General features: G+C 63.9%; 7 protein-coding genes across 7 annotated transcripts in view; 3 read left to right on the forward strand and 4 right to left on the reverse strand.

Annotated features, from left to right (window-relative positions):
• Positions 1–2,483: 2,483 nt before the first annotated feature.
• EMIHUDRAFT_69646 (hypothetical protein) lies at positions 2,484–3,120 on the reverse strand (the record flags this gene model as incomplete). Its single annotated transcript, XM_005792899.1, has 2 exons — positions 2,484–2,608; positions 2,727–3,120. The coding sequence occupies 2 exons, from the start codon at positions 3,118–3,120 to the stop codon at positions 2,484–2,486; spliced, it is 519 nt and encodes a 172-aa protein (XP_005792956.1).
• An 808-nt stretch (positions 3,121–3,928) lies between these two features.
• On the forward strand, positions 3,929–4,759 carry EMIHUDRAFT_439615 (hypothetical protein). The gene has a single exon (XM_005792900.1). The coding sequence runs from the start codon at positions 3,950–3,952 to the stop codon at positions 4,433–4,435; it is 486 nt and encodes a 161-aa protein (XP_005792957.1). The 5' UTR covers positions 3,929–3,949; the 3' UTR covers positions 4,436–4,759.
• An 842-nt stretch (positions 4,760–5,601) lies between these two features.
• EMIHUDRAFT_422943 (hypothetical protein) lies at positions 5,602–6,978 on the reverse strand (the record flags this gene model as incomplete). Its single annotated transcript, XM_005792901.1, has 5 exons — positions 5,602–6,100; positions 6,170–6,271; positions 6,401–6,446; positions 6,485–6,532; positions 6,650–6,978. 5 exons carry the CDS (start codon positions 6,976–6,978, stop codon positions 5,648–5,650), a joined length of 978 nt encoding a protein of 325 aa, XP_005792958.1. The 3' UTR covers positions 5,602–5,647.
• A 505-nt stretch (positions 6,979–7,483) lies between these two features.
• EMIHUDRAFT_222627 (hypothetical protein) lies at positions 7,484–8,572 on the reverse strand (the record flags this gene model as incomplete). The annotated part of the gene is made up of 7 exons (XM_005792902.1): positions 7,484–7,546; positions 7,628–7,651; positions 7,725–7,941; positions 8,015–8,077; positions 8,164–8,216; positions 8,296–8,371; positions 8,445–8,572. 7 exons carry the CDS (start codon positions 8,570–8,572, stop codon positions 7,484–7,486), a joined length of 624 nt encoding a protein of 207 aa, XP_005792959.1.
• Positions 8,573–9,542: 970 nt separating this feature from the next.
• On the forward strand, positions 9,543–10,099 carry EMIHUDRAFT_222628 (hypothetical protein; the record flags this gene model as incomplete). The annotated part of the gene is made up of 2 exons (XM_005792903.1): positions 9,543–9,936; positions 10,014–10,099. The coding sequence occupies 2 exons, from the start codon at positions 9,543–9,545 to the stop codon at positions 10,097–10,099; spliced, it is 480 nt and encodes a 159-aa protein (XP_005792960.1).
• Positions 10,100–10,505: 406 nt separating this feature from the next.
• On the reverse strand, positions 10,506–12,001 carry EMIHUDRAFT_222629 (hypothetical protein; the record flags this gene model as incomplete). Its single annotated transcript, XM_005792904.1, has 5 exons — positions 10,506–10,870; positions 10,948–11,035; positions 11,205–11,288; positions 11,527–11,625; positions 11,702–12,001. 5 exons carry the CDS (start codon positions 11,999–12,001, stop codon positions 10,506–10,508), a joined length of 936 nt encoding a protein of 311 aa, XP_005792961.1.
• Positions 12,002–14,015: 2,014 nt separating this feature from the next.
• EMIHUDRAFT_360958 (hypothetical protein) overlaps positions 14,016–15,237 on the forward strand; it is a gene marked incomplete at both ends in the record, with an annotated part of 1,789 nt that continues 567 nt past the window's right edge. Inside the window, 3 exons of the mRNA XM_005792905.1 lie at positions 14,016–14,386; positions 14,530–14,596; positions 14,718–15,043. Coding sequence (XP_005792962.1) covers positions 14,016–14,386; positions 14,530–14,596; positions 14,718–15,043 — 764 coding nt within the window. The remainder of the gene's footprint in view (positions 14,387–14,529; positions 14,597–14,717; positions 15,044–15,237) is intronic.

The following is a 15,237-nucleotide window of genomic DNA, read 5'->3' on the forward strand; positions in this document are numbered from 1 at the left end:
GGGGGGGGGGGGGGGGGCGCAACGTGGCGGGGGCATATCTCGCGAGACAAAATTCCCAAATATTCGGCATCGACCGCGATTCCCTCTCGACCGACCCGCACACAGCTAACAGCACACACACCCCTCGGACCCGCAAGCCCAAGCTCCGTCTCACGCGGAAAGCTAGCCATAAAATTAATTAATAATACTAACGCCGGCACAACACCACAAAGATCGCACGGGCGGGGACCTGTTCCTTTTTACCCATCTCACAGTAGAGGTGTCCGTTTTATTTATTTATTTACAACACCACTGACCACTCTCTCCATTGTGACCCATGGGCGGCGGCGTTCGGCGTCGGGAGCCGTCGCCGGCGCTTAACATCTTCCTTTTTCTTTTTCGCAGAGTCGAAGTGTTAGTGCCAGTGCGCGCCAGTCCCGTGCCTAGTGTCGTGCGAAGGACGCTGGTAAAATTCTTTTTCTACAACACCATACAGTTGAAGCACGCGGAACGCATCTCCATCGCGTCGGTGAAGGGGGTAAACCGTGCCATCCTCGATCGCCGTGCAAAGCTCGCTTCCGAGCTCTCACGCCGCGCGTAGGGCCCTTAGGGGCCTAGAGAACACAACCCCCCTCTCTCTTTTCTCCCAGTAAGCTAAAAGTACGTAGGATCCTACAAGCATGTGAATGCTTTCCGGCCGAGGTCGATGGGAGATAGCGCCACGACGACCTCCGCCGAGGTCGACGCCGTCGCTGCAGCCAACGCGACTGCAGCGCTGCTTCGTCAGCTGCGCGTACACGACGCCGCCGCCAGCCTCACCGCGCACGCTCACCCCGGTGCTCGCTTCTGCTCGAATGCCCATTGCCTGTGCGCAGCCGAGGTGACGGTTGGAGGGCACGTCATCAGCGTCGGGCATGGACGGCTCGACGACACGCTCGACGTCTGCAAGGTGACGGAGCGCATCCTCCGCACACCGTGCCGCTGCTGTGCGAGGGATCGTGCACTCGCTCGCCGTGTGGCAAAGGGCGAGGCGCGGGTCTGCTACACGTGCGGGTCGACGGGCCACCTCGTCCGTCAGTGCCCGCAGACGCGCTGCAACTTTTGCGGCGAGCGAGGCCATCTTGCGGCCGCATGCTCCTTTGGCGGTAGCACGGCGCGCGAGGACCAGTTCCTGCGCTGCGGCCCGGCCTGCTTTGTCCGCCGCTTTGTCGTCCCTCTCCACCGCGCGAGCCTCGACTTCGACCCGGACAGTAGCCTCCGCGACGGGCGGGCCGGCCTCGCCGCCGACGGCTCAGTGCCAGTGCCAATGTGTGCGCGTACTCACCACTGACGGAGTAGGCGGATCGACCTCGCCGCGCGGCTTGTCTCCTCGGCCCTCGTCTCGTCGCAGCGGCTGCGGCACAACACCGAGCTCTGCCTGCCCTTCCTCGGCATGGAGCGGCCCAGCTTCCTCTGCGTCACCGGCGGCCTCGCCCGCGGCATACACCCTTGCGAGGCAGAGACCGCGCACCGGCTGCGCGCCGCGATCGACTACCTGGCCGACGGCGAGCCGGCCCCACACGCGGCCCGCCCTCGCGAGCTGCGCGGCTTCCGGCTGGCCGAGGGGGGCTTCGAGGAGGCGCTGGAAGAGGCGCTGACCCTCGCGCGCGCGCCTCCCCGCCGCAGCCGCATCGCCGCGCCGCTGCTGCTGCTGCTGCAGGGCGCGCCCCCCTTCGCGGCGGTGCTGCAGCGCCTCGCGGAGGAGACAGGGGAGGCGGAGGAGGAGGAGTCTGGGGGCGAGGCTGCGAGCGCGGAGGGGCAGCGCGGCCCGCTGCGGCTCGACGATTGCGTCATTGTTTTGGGTGACGACCGCGGGCTGACCGGTGAGGAGGTTGAGGCTGCGTGGCGCATCGGCGCCACCGCGGGGGGAGGAGGGCGTGTGCTCGCCGCATCGCTTGGCGGCGGCGCTCTGCTGGCGAGCCACTGCATCGTGCTCTGCCACCACTACCTCGACGCGCTGCACGACTGCCCGCTGTCGCTGTGGGAGGAGCCATCCACAGAAGTGCAGCGCCTGAGCAAGCAGCGGCAGCGGCGGCGACGGGCCGGGCGGCGGGGCGTTGAAGCGGCGGCGGAGTCACCGGGCGATGGCGAGGGAGCGGCAGCGGGGAACTGCGCGTCGTCCTGAGAGAGGAAGAATAAGAATTGGAATTTGGTGTGTAAAAAAACAAACCGGAGAGATACTCTCTGTCTCTCTCTTGCGCTTTAGCGGATAGCGCACCGCATACTCCATACACCATATATAGACCATGAGGCATTTGACAATAAATAAACTCTCTGCAGGGACACAGCTCTCTCGGCGTCTGGGGAGTAAACCGCTTCGTTCGTGCCGCCGGGGTGTATACTCTGTACGGTGGCGCGTCTCGTGCGCGCACCGTGTGGGACAGGGATCCCGGATCGGAGACGAGACCACAGCCGGTCAGCTTCCAGCGCGCGATTTGAGAGACACATCGCCCGTCCGCGCGCTCTTAGTCCCTCGGACTCGAAGCCGTGTTGTCGGCGGCCTGCTGCTCGATGAAGGGCAGGAACTTGCCGTTGAATGTGATGACGACGCGCTTCTCGCCCGCCTTGCCGGTTGTCGTCCCGACATCGCCTTCGCGGCCGTGGGATGGCAGGAGTCACCGCCGGAGCTCCGACCAGGGGTTGGTGGCGCAGGCGAGGGAGTGCAGGCGAGGGCTGTGGGCGTGAACAGTGCAGGCGAGGGTGGGCACAGTAAAAGTCGATTGCCGACATGATGCCGTCGCCGCACTCCTCGTTGATGATCCGCTTGATCGCCTCGCCGTAGTGCGTGACCGCCTCGTACGTGCGGTAGACGTTTGGCTCCTGCAGGATCCTCTCGTCAAAGCCACGCATCGGAAAGTGCGCCATCATCGCTTGCACATCGTCGTCGCTGACAGAAGGCAGCGCCTTCTTGAGCTTGGGTGCCGTATTCGCCTTGAGCTGAGCCTGGCCGAGGAAGAGCTGGGCAGTGTAGGTGTTGGTCAGGCCGAGCTTCGTCGCAAGCTCGTCGAAGGAGAGTCCCGCCTCCTCCTTCGCAGCGATAAGACGGCTCGAGCGCTCGGCCACCTCGTCGAGCCTCACGTCGTAGTCCGAGCTGCTCGCCATCGGAGCCGAGGACCGCGCGCCGGCGGCGTATCGGTGCAGCGGGGTGGGCAGCAGACCCGTGGCGGTGGCGAGGACGGCAGCGAGCATATTGAACACCCGGGCTGGCGGCAGAGCCGTGGCGGGTGGCGGCGGCCGAGGCAGAGCGAGCCCGACTCTCTGCAGGGTTCCGGCTCCTAGGATTCCTACCCGGATAGGAATAGGGGGTCTGTTTTCCTCGCTGACACCCTATGCAATAGGTAGGTAGGTCCGGCTTTGACCGCCCCAGAGGGCCCTGCAACAGGTAGGTACCCCCTGTTTTCGTCTTTTTTCGCTTCGCTGCGCGGCCTGGCCCTGGCGCCTGGGGATAGATAGGTAGGTAGGGCGTTTGGCGCGAGTCGTGGTCAACAGACCCCCTATCCGGGTAGGAGCCGGAACCCAGGTGTGGGGCAAAGTAGTATTATTTCTTTTTCAGTGAATGTAGCTCTGACGAACATACCCGAGGGTGAACTGCTGAGGCAACCCTGTCTGCACGTCTCGCGCGCGCGTGAACAGGGCTCCAGGCCCCAAATGACGTGTGAGTGTTAGATTTGTTTGGTATTGCTAAAAATCTCTCTCAGGGTTTGCGATGAGGAGCGATCCGAACGTGGTATTCGGGTGATCAGAGCACTATTAGTAGGTAGGTAGGTAGAAAGGTGAAGAACAGCCAGGCTCGGACTGGACACCAACGCGGTATGGGTGGACGCTGGACAGATGATGACGACACGCACTATTAAGAGGAAAGAAAAGAAATGCGAATGCTGGCGCCTTCCCTGCCCCAAGTGCGACCTGGCCACCTTTCCTTTCCCCAACCATGATGCTCCCGCTGATGCTCGCCATCGCCGGCGCGCCCGAGCTGAAGGAGAGCGTCGGCTGCGGCACCGGCATGTACGTCTACAACCCGGGTTGCGGCATGGAATCGCCGGTCGAGGGCATCTTCGGCGACCCGCAGGCGGGCTGCGAGCAGTGCATGCGCATCCTGGTGAAGGAAGGCAACTTCGAGGGCTGCGAGGAGAAGGTGACGTGCGAGCAGGAAGGAGGCGGCTTCCTCTTCGGCGGCGGCAGCAAGGTCATCTTCATGAAGGCGCTGGCTGCGCCGTCGCCGCCGCCGCTGCCGCCCACGCCGCCGACGATGCCTCCGCCCGAGGAGGATCTGTGGGACGAGTACTGCCCTGACGACATGGAGAAGGATGAGTGCAAGCAGAAAGCAGCCATCGCAGGCGGCGCCGCCACCGTCTGTGTCCTCGCGATTGTTGTTGTTGGCGCCTCCAAGAAAGGCGGATCTGTGCCGCAGCTCTGAGAGCGGCAAAGGCGCCGGTCTCGCCTCCTCTCTGGTATAAGCCACCGCGCGGATGCGCGGCCGGGAACGGGAGTCTACGCTGTGGCTGACTTCCACTCTCTGGGCTCCCGACTTCCAATAGAAGGGAGAGAAAGCGCGGAGCGCGGAGGAGCGAGAAAAAGAGATGCGGGGGGACGGCGACATGGAGTGCGAGTAGGAGGTGGCTTCGAGAGGTGGCTCCTGGCAGGTGCTCGGTTTCAGGTTGTGTCATGTGTGCCGTAGGAGGTCTCATCAGGTCGAGGCAGAGTGTCAGCAATTTTTGGTGACACTAAATTAATTAATAAAGCGGAGGCGCGCGGTTTAGGCTTTAGCGCGTGCGGTGGAGGATGTCGGACATGGGTGTTCAGTGTTCTGCGGTGTTGTCGCCTACCCCTTGCCGTGCCGCCATGCGCGGTCGAGATCGGTGCTCGCGGCGGCCGCCCCTCGGTGCACGCACATCTCCATCCGCCGCCAGAGATCTGCCGTCGGGTCCCACCGAGCCTCGTCGTACCCGAGCAGCGGGGAGTTGACGTCGCGCATGTTCGCCGACTCGGCAAAGGCCGCCGCCTCGGGCGCGCACGCGGCCAGCCGCGACGCGAGGCCGTACACGTACACCTGGCAGACCCGCACCTCGTCGATGCCCATCTCGGACGCCGAGGCGGCGAGGGCGGGCTTGCGGCGGCCGAGCCAGCTGGTCCTGCTCAGAAACGTGTCCTGCAGCTTCTGCCGCAGCGGCTCGACCTCCGCCGTCGCTCGCTGCCACTCGCCCTCGGCCTGCTGCCGCGCGCCCGCCGCCTCGACGTGGTCGAGCGTCTTGTCCGGCTGGACACCGACCGCCTCGCCGCACGCGAGGACGCAGCGCGCCATCGGCTCAAAGCCGGCGAGGCCGACCGCGACGGCGGTGTGCGCCGCCGTGAGCTGGCTCGGCAGCTGCTCCGCCGCCTCGGCGCGCCACTCACTGTACTCGGCACGGCACAGGTGCGATCCCATGCACGTCACCCACCAAGTGCGCGCCGCGAGGCGGCCGTCCTCGTCGCTGGCGCGCGCCAGCGCCTCGAGTGTGTTGCGGCACGACGCAAAGGCGGAGCGATACGCTCCACCGTCTGCGTCCTGCGCCATGTACACGCCAGCAACAGCCCTGGGCCGGCGGAAAAAGAAAAAAGAAACCCAAAAAAATATTTTTTGCGCACGACTCTAGTGCGTGTACCCAAAGTCCCTCAGGGCGGCCGGGTCCTGCCTCCAGTCCTTGCGCACCTTCACCGAGGTTTGCAGGTAGACCTGCTTGCAGAAGAAGGCCTCCATCTCCTTGCGCGCCTTTGAGCCGACCGCCTTGAGCGCGGCGCCCTTGCGGCCGATGACGATGCCCTGTTGCGTCTCGTGCGAGACAAAGATGGTCGCCTTGACCCGGATGATCTCGTCGAGCTCCTTGAAGGCGGTGATTGCAACCTCGCACGAGTATGGCACCTCCTGCCGGTAGCCGGTGAAGATGGCCTCGCGCAGCATCTCGGCGGCGAAGAAGCGCTCGGGCCGGTCCGTGAGCTGGTCCTTCGGGAAGAAAGGCTCGTGCAGAGGCAGGCAGGCGCGCACGCGGGCGAGCAGCGCCTCGGTCCCCTCGCCCGTCTCCGCGCTCACCGGAAGCACGCTCGCCTGCAAAGAAGCGGCCGGTGGGCAGGGCGGGCTGGGCGAAAAGGGGGCGGAGAGGGGCTCCGGCGGCGCCTGCGGGAAGCGCTGCTGCCAGCTGTCGAGCAGCTCCTGCTCTGTGCCGAGCCGGCGGAGCGTCTCTTGCGGCAGCGGCGAGCCGTCGCGCAGCAGGTCGACCTGGCGGGGTGGGGAGGCGGCGTGCGGCGCCGACGGACAGATAGCGCGCGGCGCGGCGCGGAGAGTGAGGAGGTCGCGTAGGCCGTGTGGCGGTGGCGGTGGCGGTGGCGGTGGCGGAGGCGGCGACACCTTGTTGAGCAGGACGATGAGCGGGCACGCCTGTGCCTCCACCTGCCTGAGGATGGCCTCGTCCTCCCAGCCCTGCTGGAAGACGTCCAGCACGAGCAGCACCAGGTCGGCGTCGTTGAGTGAGCCGCGCACCTACAGGCGGAGGCGGAAGGAGGCCGGCGGTGGCGGTGTTGCGGTGGAGAGGCTGGGCGCAGAGCGAGAGAGAGAGAAGCGCGCGCCGCGGCCATCATTCCCTCTTGCAGCTTATACTGCGGCTCGGAGTAAATGCCGGGCGTATCCGAATAGATGAGCTGATAGTCATCTCCGTTGAGGATGCCGAGGATGCGGTGGCGCGTCGTGCCCGCCTTTGGCGTCATGATGGCGAGCCGCTCGCCGACCAGCCGGTTCATCAGTGTCGACTTGCCCACGTTTGGCATGCCGATGATGGAGACGAAGCCGGCGCGATGCGGTGCGGGCTCGGCGCTGTCCTCCACGGCCGCGCGAACAGGCTGCAGCCGCGGCGCGACATGGCCGCGCCACGCGGCCGGGCAGGTGGTGACGCCGGCTAGCAGCGGAGAGAGGAACAGAAAGGGCGTCATCTGTTCGGGCTGCGGCGCGAAATCGCGATTTCTTCCTGGCGTCTTCGTTGATCAGCGTCTTCGTTGATCAGCGTCGAGGCGGCGTTGCCTCGCTGGAAGAATTCAATGGAAGAATTCAACTTCGGTTCTCCTGGCGTCCCGTCCTCCCATCCCTCCCTTGGGGTGTCTGTTTTCTTTCTTTCTTTTTTCTCCTTGCTTCTTTTTCCGATATTCTTTGGGTCTTTTGCGTTGTCTTTGGCCACAAGGTAGCTCTGCCGCCGACAGGCCGACTACCCCCCCCCGCCTAGCATGTGCGGTTTTTCTGAGAATGAGGAATGTCACGCCACATGCGTCTCAGACGCCTCTGAATGAACGCAACCGAGAGCCGCAGCGATCATAAACGGCAGAACGCCGCGCCGGGCGCGCAATCCCGCAAATAAGGCCGAAGCGGCTTTCCTGCGCGCTGCGGCGCGGTCGGAGTTTCGGTGGCCCCGGATTTCCTGTCAGGTTCACGCGCGCGCCCCCATCACGAGATAGTGGCAGCTAGAGGGTCGATGAGGCGAACGCCCTCGGCGCGAGGCGGCGGCACCTAGGATGAGGGGCGGGCGTCGGCGGGCAAAAACGGGGAGGCAGGGGCTTGGAGGCTCGCCCAGGAGGGGGGCGGAGTCACCGCGTATCCGAGCTGCTCCATGCCCTGGATGGCGACGTCGAGCACAAGGCTCACCGAGCCAAAGGACTGCACGCGCGTCACCTGGTCGATAGGATACGGTGGTGGAGAAGAGAGCGGGCCGGGGCGAACAGATGCAGGGACTGGTCGCCTCTCGCCCCTCGCCCTTTGCAGGGAAGAGCGACTCGATGAACTCGGGCCGCATCCCGTTGAGCCACGACTGCAGCCGGCCGAGCAGCGAGGAAGCGAGCGGCCGGAACGTGCGCACAGTCACGCGGTGGCGGCCGGGCGTGAGAGGCAGGTGCACTGCTCCGTACCTTGGCGGGAGCACGTGGCGTAAGCGTTGGGGCGCGAGAGGTGGCTGGGGCGACAGGGCGGCCGAGAGCTCACCCCAGGATCATATCCGGACGTCCAAAGTAGTCCTCGCCGTAGACGGAGAGGACAAGCTGCGGCCTGTCAGAGGGCGAGACCCGCGTGTTGGCCCCCCTTGGCCAAGGTTTGGTGAGCCGCGGGTGTGTCTCTCTATCTGTGTGCGTTACCATCCGTGTGGGCACGTCGAGCGAAAGGTGGCGTCGATGGGGAAGTTCCACACCTGGTGCAGGGGCGGGAAGGTATGGCCACACTCGCTCCAAGGCGGTGCGTAGACTGGGCCGGGCTGCGTCTGTGCGCACCACCGACCCGTTTGCAGTCGAGCCAGAGGAGGAGGCCATCTGCGTGATGCCTTCCTCCACGCCGCACATGACGGACCTGAGGGAGAAGGATGGCGGTCCGGTGAGCGTGTGTTGTTGCCTGACTGGTGACAGAACGGGTCGTGTGGCACCAGTCCTCGCCGCACGAAAAGACGTAGCGGCAGTAGAGTGAGGAGTTGCCCTCGAAACGACCCGACTCGATCTGCCCCGTCGCCATCACATTGAAATACCTTTGCTGGCCCGCGGACGGCGCTGCCATGGTCGGGTTGCACAGGGCGTGGGCGATGGCGGAGGGGTCGTTCAACCACCAACCACGCAACGCCGGGCCTCGTGCGTCCGTAACGGCGCGCCTTCATTCCGTTTACGTGGCTCTTACGTACATTCCCGTAGGAGGACTCTGCTGACAGGGTTTGCGATGAGGAGCGACCCGAAGGGTTTCTCGGAGGTTAGTGCACCACTAACCGCCGAAGCGCAATTCCCACACGCATTCCGAATTGCATGGGGTCCGCCATCGAGAGGTCTCCGTCCGCCAAGCCGCACGCATCGACGCGGGCTCGCTTGTAGGCCGTGGTGAGACCGCGAGAGGTGGCCGAGGGCTAGCCGAGAGGGAGCCGAGAGGGAGCCGAGAGGAGCCGAGAGGGAGCCGAGAGGCAGCCGAGAGGAGCCGAGAGGAGCCGAGAGGGAGCCGAGAGGGAGCCGAGAGGTAGCCAAGGGGTAGCCGAGAGGCAGCCGAGAGGGAGCCGCGAGGTACTAAGCACCAGCCTCGTTGTAGAGGTAAAAGTAGAGGCCGGTCGAGACGGTGTACTTGAGGATGTACGACGCCTACCGCACCCCCATAGTACCGAATCCAGTGTGGGTTCAGTCCCGTGGGTGGTGTGGTATTGAGCATGTGGGCCGCCTGCGCATCGCCGCCCCCCGCTTCATCTCGGGCCAATCTCGGGCCAATCTCGGGCCAATCTCGGGGGGCCAATCTCGGGCCAATCTCGGGCCAATCTCGGGTGCAGGGTCTCTGGCACGCGCCGGCTTGCTTGATTGACCGCCGTCGCGGCGCTGTGCACAGCCTGGCGGGAGAGGCACTTTACAGGCGCCGCGGTAACAAAGTCGCGTTTCTCTTTTTTTGCGAGACTGTTTTAGCTATTGGAAGAAAAGGTTGTCTCTCGCGCGGGGAAGGTGCCAGCAAGCGAGCGATAAGAATTAAAGAAATAACCGAATCTTCCTCTGGTTGATCGATGCGCTCGCACTCGATGCGCTTGATCGTGCTCCTCGCGGCGACCTCGCCCGCTGTCTCGGTGCTGGCGCCCACCAAATCAGCCTGTGACGTTCTGCGTTCGCAACTTCGCGGCCGCGAGACTGCCAGCTGCGCGCTCGGCGCCACTCAGGTTAGCGTCCGGGTCCTCGATATCGTCAGCCCGCTGCAGGTTCCTCACGGCAAGAAGGTGCCTTGCCTGACACTGACCAACATCCACGTCGAGCGAGCGGCAAGGCGCAAGGGTCACGCTAGAAAAACTTTGCACGCTTTGCGCACGGTCGCTGCTGGCTCAGGGCGTGCGTTGCTTGTCGAGAACGTCGTCTCTCAGAAGATGCACGCCCTCGTGAGAGATCTCGGCGGTCAGCCCCTCTTTGGTGCGCTGGGACGCCATCACTCAGTTTCCCACTCTTAATAGACCACACGAGAGCCGACACGCCCCTCTACCTTGTAGGCTGCAGAGCCGGCGCCAAGGGCTGCACGTACTGGCTCCCTGACGAGTCGAGACGGACTTGGAAAGAGATGACAGTCGAGCGGTAGAGGCAGCGGCATCGGTGAGGTACGAAGGGCGTGTGCTGCTGCCAGCTGGAGCTGGACGAGGCTGGAGCGCCCTGCGAGTAGAGTACAGTCGAGTCTATGTAGCGGGAAAGGATAAGGAACCGCAGCACGGGGACCTTTTTTTGTGTGGGTCGTGAAAAAAAAAGTAATATATCTTTACTTCCAAAACCCGGACGTGCCTCTGTGTGGGTCGTGAAATAACTGATTTGCGGTGTATTACCCGGTCAGCCCGAGAGCAGAGTAGGGCGCTTACTCCGCTGCGCAAGGACAAGCACACGTAAGCACGGGCGGGAGGGGCTTCTCCTGCGTGGAGTCGTCGGTCGTGCATGCGCAGGTGGGGCTCTCCTCTTTGCTTTCTTCTACTCCCTACTATCATCTCGTTCCCCTCCTACCAGGGAGCAATCGAAACCGCGAAGACGGCCACCGGGGCCGCTATCATACTCTGCCCCACAACCCACGTCGCGAGGAGGACGGGTCTTCGTTCCCGACGGAAGGGTGTCAGCCAGCTATACAGCAAGCAGATCCCGACGGAAGCGAGCGCGATGAAGGCGGCGCACGCCTTGTTTATGTAGGTGTAGGCCAAGACCAGCCGCTCCCTGTCTCCCTTGGAATCGTCGAACTTGGTGGGGGATGTAGACATGCTGAAGTCCGCCAGGTGCTGAGGGAGGGTGAGGGAGCTGGCCAGGACGTGGAGCAGGGCACCGGACACGTAGAGGCTCGTCATCCACGACAGGGCCTCCCAGCGCAGCTCGCCTACCACAATCACGTGGCTTAAGTGCTCACCGAGTCCATCAGCAAACCACGAGCTTCCTCCCAGCAGCCCAGCTCACTCCAGCGCCGGACGATGGTGCGGCGCCGCTCCCGCCGGTGCGCCTCGGAATGCTCGGCGCCCAGCGCATCCAGCTGTAGCAGACGCCACTGCACCTGCGGTCCCCAGTTGCTTGATGTGGCCGCGTACATCTGCGCGTGAACTCTGACTCCGCTAACGTTTACACGAGGCCGGGGGGGGGTGCGAGGTGGACTAATGCGATCACTAATCCGTGATGAGAGCCACTCAGCCACTCACCAAGAGTCGAAGGGCGGCGACCGACTTTGCGCGCATCAAGTAGTTGATCATTCGTTGTGGCAGAAGGGTTTTGAGCCAATAGGTGTTGTCGGCGGCGGCGTTGTCCTATTCGAGGCCCGGCTTGTGACAGGGCGAGATTGGTGGGGGGATTCGAACCTCGAGAACGAGGCGCCACGGTCGCAGGCATGATTTCTGGGTGCCTCAGCAGTGATGGCATCACCCGAGCGATCCTCACCGCCTGGGGTGAGATCAGCCGAGATCAGCCGAGATCAGTCGAGATTAGCCGAGGTTAGCCGAGATCAGGAGTCGGTGTTGCCTGCTCGCGGCCTTCGTTGCCAGGCACCACGAGTCTGCTGCCCGGGAAGAGCGGCGGCGCGGACAGTAGCACCATGAAGTACCTCAAGGCGTACAGCACCTGCTCCATGAAGGCAGCCCCCTTTACCTGCGGTTGCGCGCGAGGCGTGTGCGTTGGCCCGTGCGGCAAAGGGCGGAGAAGAGGAGGGGGAGGCTGAAGGCACTGGCTGGCCGCTCGCCCGCGAGGTGCCAGCGAGGAGAGAGGCGAGCTTGAACGGCGCGAAGACTATGAGATTCTCCACGATGTGCGCGTCCGTGAGCACTGCCTCCCTGAAGAAGTGCGAGGTCCCAAGGCAGAGGACGAAGTCCCTCGGCGACAAAGCCGCCGTGACGAGCGCGTGGTGTATGTACGCGTCCTCGCATCCATTGAACGCGAGGTGAAAGTCATGGGCGCGCCGCGCAGCGGCGTCGACAGCGTCGCGCGCGCTGTCTTGAGAGGTCTGCCGAGCTTTTGTGCGACCCATATGTGTGTGATGTTCTCGGAGGACGGCTGAGGCATAACGCCGATGAGAGAGAGACGCCGAGATTGAAAGAGTGAGAAACTGAGCCGGCTTGCTGGACGTTGTGACATTTGGCGATTCCGCGGCTTGTGCTGCTACTGGGCCCCTGAGCCGCTCCCCGTGTGCGATTCTTGTGGCCCCAACCAAGTAAACGGGTCAGAACCGGCCAAACACAGGCTACAGCCCCACACACACGCCACACACGCGCCCGCCATAGCTCCTGGAGAGCACGCGCGAGTGATGCGCTGCAAGCCGCGAGAGTGGCATATACGCATAGATCAGAGGCAGGAACGACCTGCTCGTCCTTGTGCTCCTCACACGAGGCCCGAGGGCCGAGGTCGCAGGTGGCGCACAGCCTGGCAGGTCCGGGCTCCGGCGTCCGCGCGCCGAGGCTCCCCGAGGCCGCCCTCCAGGGCTGGACCTAGTCCGTTATTAGTCGACAAGGAAGTGGGTTGCTATTACGAAAGCCGTACACCATACATCTTGGCCTTTACACGCTTTTCTCTGCAAAGGCTATCTATATTCTTTGCATCATATTCTCTCTGGGCCCTCTATATTCTCGAGAATATTCTCGAATATTGAGAATATTTTGACCTCGCGTATATCGACGGAGACCAAAAGTCGCTCCCAAACCCGCTCAGAACCTCCAAAACTTAAAGATTTCAGTCGGCATCGACCCGAAACCTACTGTTGAGGGGGGAATAGCTGTTTCGAGCTCTCTCGTCAAGACCGTTTTAGACGCCGCACAGCGGCAACGTCAAGAATATTCAAGAATATCTTTGGACTCAAGGTCCACCAAGGTCAAGGGCTGCGGAAAGCTCGTATATTCTTGAGGGAAAAGCCGGCCGGGGCATCTATATTCTCGAGAATATTCTCGAATATGGAAGTGCGCGGGACCCTCTATATTCTCAAACAAAGATATTTGAGAATATGGTGTAAAGGCCAACATACATCCCTGCGAGAGACCGCCACTTCCACTCGCCACTCCATCCACCCCAAACCCCACAAACCGTGTTCCTGTATCAATTCACTGCATACGCCTCCCCCCCCCCCCCCCCCCCAAGTAGCATGCTGTTTTCTGTGTTGGCCGCCGCTGACGCCCAAATCCTATCTCCGGGTCTCGTTCGGTGATGAGCAGAGGCCGTTCCCACGGGGCTGCCTTCCCAGCTGGCCACACCTTCCTAGGAACAGGAACCCTGCCCTGTCTGCTATAGCCGCAGCCACTCCCAGCTACTCGGTGTGATATGCACATGATTTAGATTCGATCGACGATTCGAGTTTGAGACACGTTCGAGACACTTGAGACCACTTTGAGACACCTTCGCGCTAGCTGCTCAGTTCGCTGCACGTCTCGTCGCGCTTGGCGGCGCGAGCGGCGGAGTGAGAGGCGCCTGTGCACGCGGCCGAGAGGCGCTGTCGTCATGCAGGAGCCGGCGCGTCGAGCAGGGCCAGCACCGGCAGCGCGGCCGTCGACAAGGTAGCGACAAGGAAGAGAGCGGCGCTTTCGGCACAGGGCTGGCGAAGAGAAAAGACGCCGGCGGCGGGCGGAGGCGATCAAGGCGCGACGAGGGCCAGGTCACGGCGACCTCGCACGGGCCGGCGCGGCGAGAGGACCTGGCTGGGGCACGGCGATAGGTGGTCGGCGAGCGTTGAGCACTCTGTGGCCAGACTCAGATGCTTACAAGACGGTGTCGGGTGAGGGAGAGGGCTGGCTCACCGTGGGTAGGGTTGCCGTGCGTGTGGTAACACTGTTTGAAATTGGGTGATGTTCATCTTCACAGCAGTGCCTGAAATGAGTTCTTTTTGCGGGTCTCAGAGCGTCTTGCGAAAGCTGAGGAAGAAATAAAACCACCGGCGAGAATGAACAGAGTTCGTACCGAGCAGCAGGGAGCTCCGCAAGACCGAGGCCCCTCGGTGTTCACAGCGTGAAGAGACGCCATCTCGTGTGCACACGCCGATGGGCAAGTCAGCTCGTGCTCTCACCGCCGCCGACCACAAAGGCATCCCGCTGCTGGCGGCCCTCGACGAGCAGCTCGTCGCCGCCCTCAACTCGGGCGCCATCAAGCTGCTCCGCGCCGAGTTTCTGCGCGCCGACGGCTCCGAAACGGTGCTGCCCGAGCTCCTCCGCCGGCAAGAGCTGGAGCGGATGGAGGCGGAGCGGGGCATTCAAATCTTCCTCACACCAGACGAGGCTGTCGCGGCGCTGCGCTCGCTCAGCCGCGAAGTCGCCGGGCTGACTTACGGCTGGGGCTCGCCGGACCACCCCGACGTGACCGGAGAGTATCTGGCCAACGTGCGGCGCTTCCTGCGCCACCCGCTCGGCGAGCACGTGACGGCCCTCTTCTGGGAGTGCGCCCGCCGCCCAAAGCCCGCCCCAGACCGCAGTGGTTGCACGCGTGCGAGGGCAGGCCTTCCCTCTGCGCCTATCCCTCACTTGACACTCCTCTCACGCTCTGCCGCCCCCGCCCCCCGTGTGCCCCTCCCCTCCGCAGCTTCTCCTCCCTCCCGCAAAAGCCAAGGACAGCGGCAGAGGACGAGTTCTTCTCCCTGGCGCTCATGGTCCGCCCCCCCCGCCTCCTCTCCGCCGCCCTCTGCGCCCGCCGCTCTTCTACTCCCCACTCCCTCGCCCACACATGCCCGTGCTTCTCCTAAGGCCTCCCTTCTTCTCGCCCCTCCCCAGGTCATGGGCGACGTCTACGCCTCTGCCCTCGGCACGATCGTCATCCGCCACCTCTCCGTGCCAGCCCGGCCGGCGGAGCTGGACGGCGAGGTGGTCATCCTCGTCGAGAAGGGCGGCGGGCTCGACGGCGCCGGCGCCGAGGCCGAGCTGCGCAGTGCTCTCGGGGCGTTTGAGAACCCGCGCTACGAGGAGGGCCGGTGGCGCGTGCGCTTCCCAACGCACGCGGCGGCGGAGGAGGCGGTCAAGGCAGCCGCTGCAGCGGGTGCGCTGCCGGGCGCGATCGCCGTCTTCCTCTTCTACAACGGCCGCCCTTACCTCGCTCGCGGGTGCGGACGCCCCCCCCCCCTCCCTCCTCCCTACAGTTTCTACCCTTCCCTTCCACCGCCGCCGCCGCGATGCGGCGTGCGAGAGTCCCCAACCCCACCACCACAGCTCTACTCTTCCGCTACCCCCGCGGATGACGATCGTGCCGAGGGCGGAGGCGTAGACGTCGCCCATGACCTGAGGCTCTCCTCATGGT

Source organism: Emiliania huxleyi (genome assembly GCF_000372725.1).
Source record: "Emiliania huxleyi CCMP1516 unplaced genomic scaffold EMIHUscaffold_104, whole genome shotgun sequence".
Classification (NCBI taxonomy): domain Eukaryota; phylum Haptophyta; order Isochrysidales; family Noelaerhabdaceae; genus Emiliania; species Emiliania huxleyi.

Bases quoted from the DNA above. Each gene is read 5' to 3' on its own strand.
- EMIHUDRAFT_439615 (XM_005792900.1), top strand. From the start codon at position 3,950: ATGATGCTCCCGCTGATGCTCGCCATCGCCGGCGCGCCCGAGCTGAAG.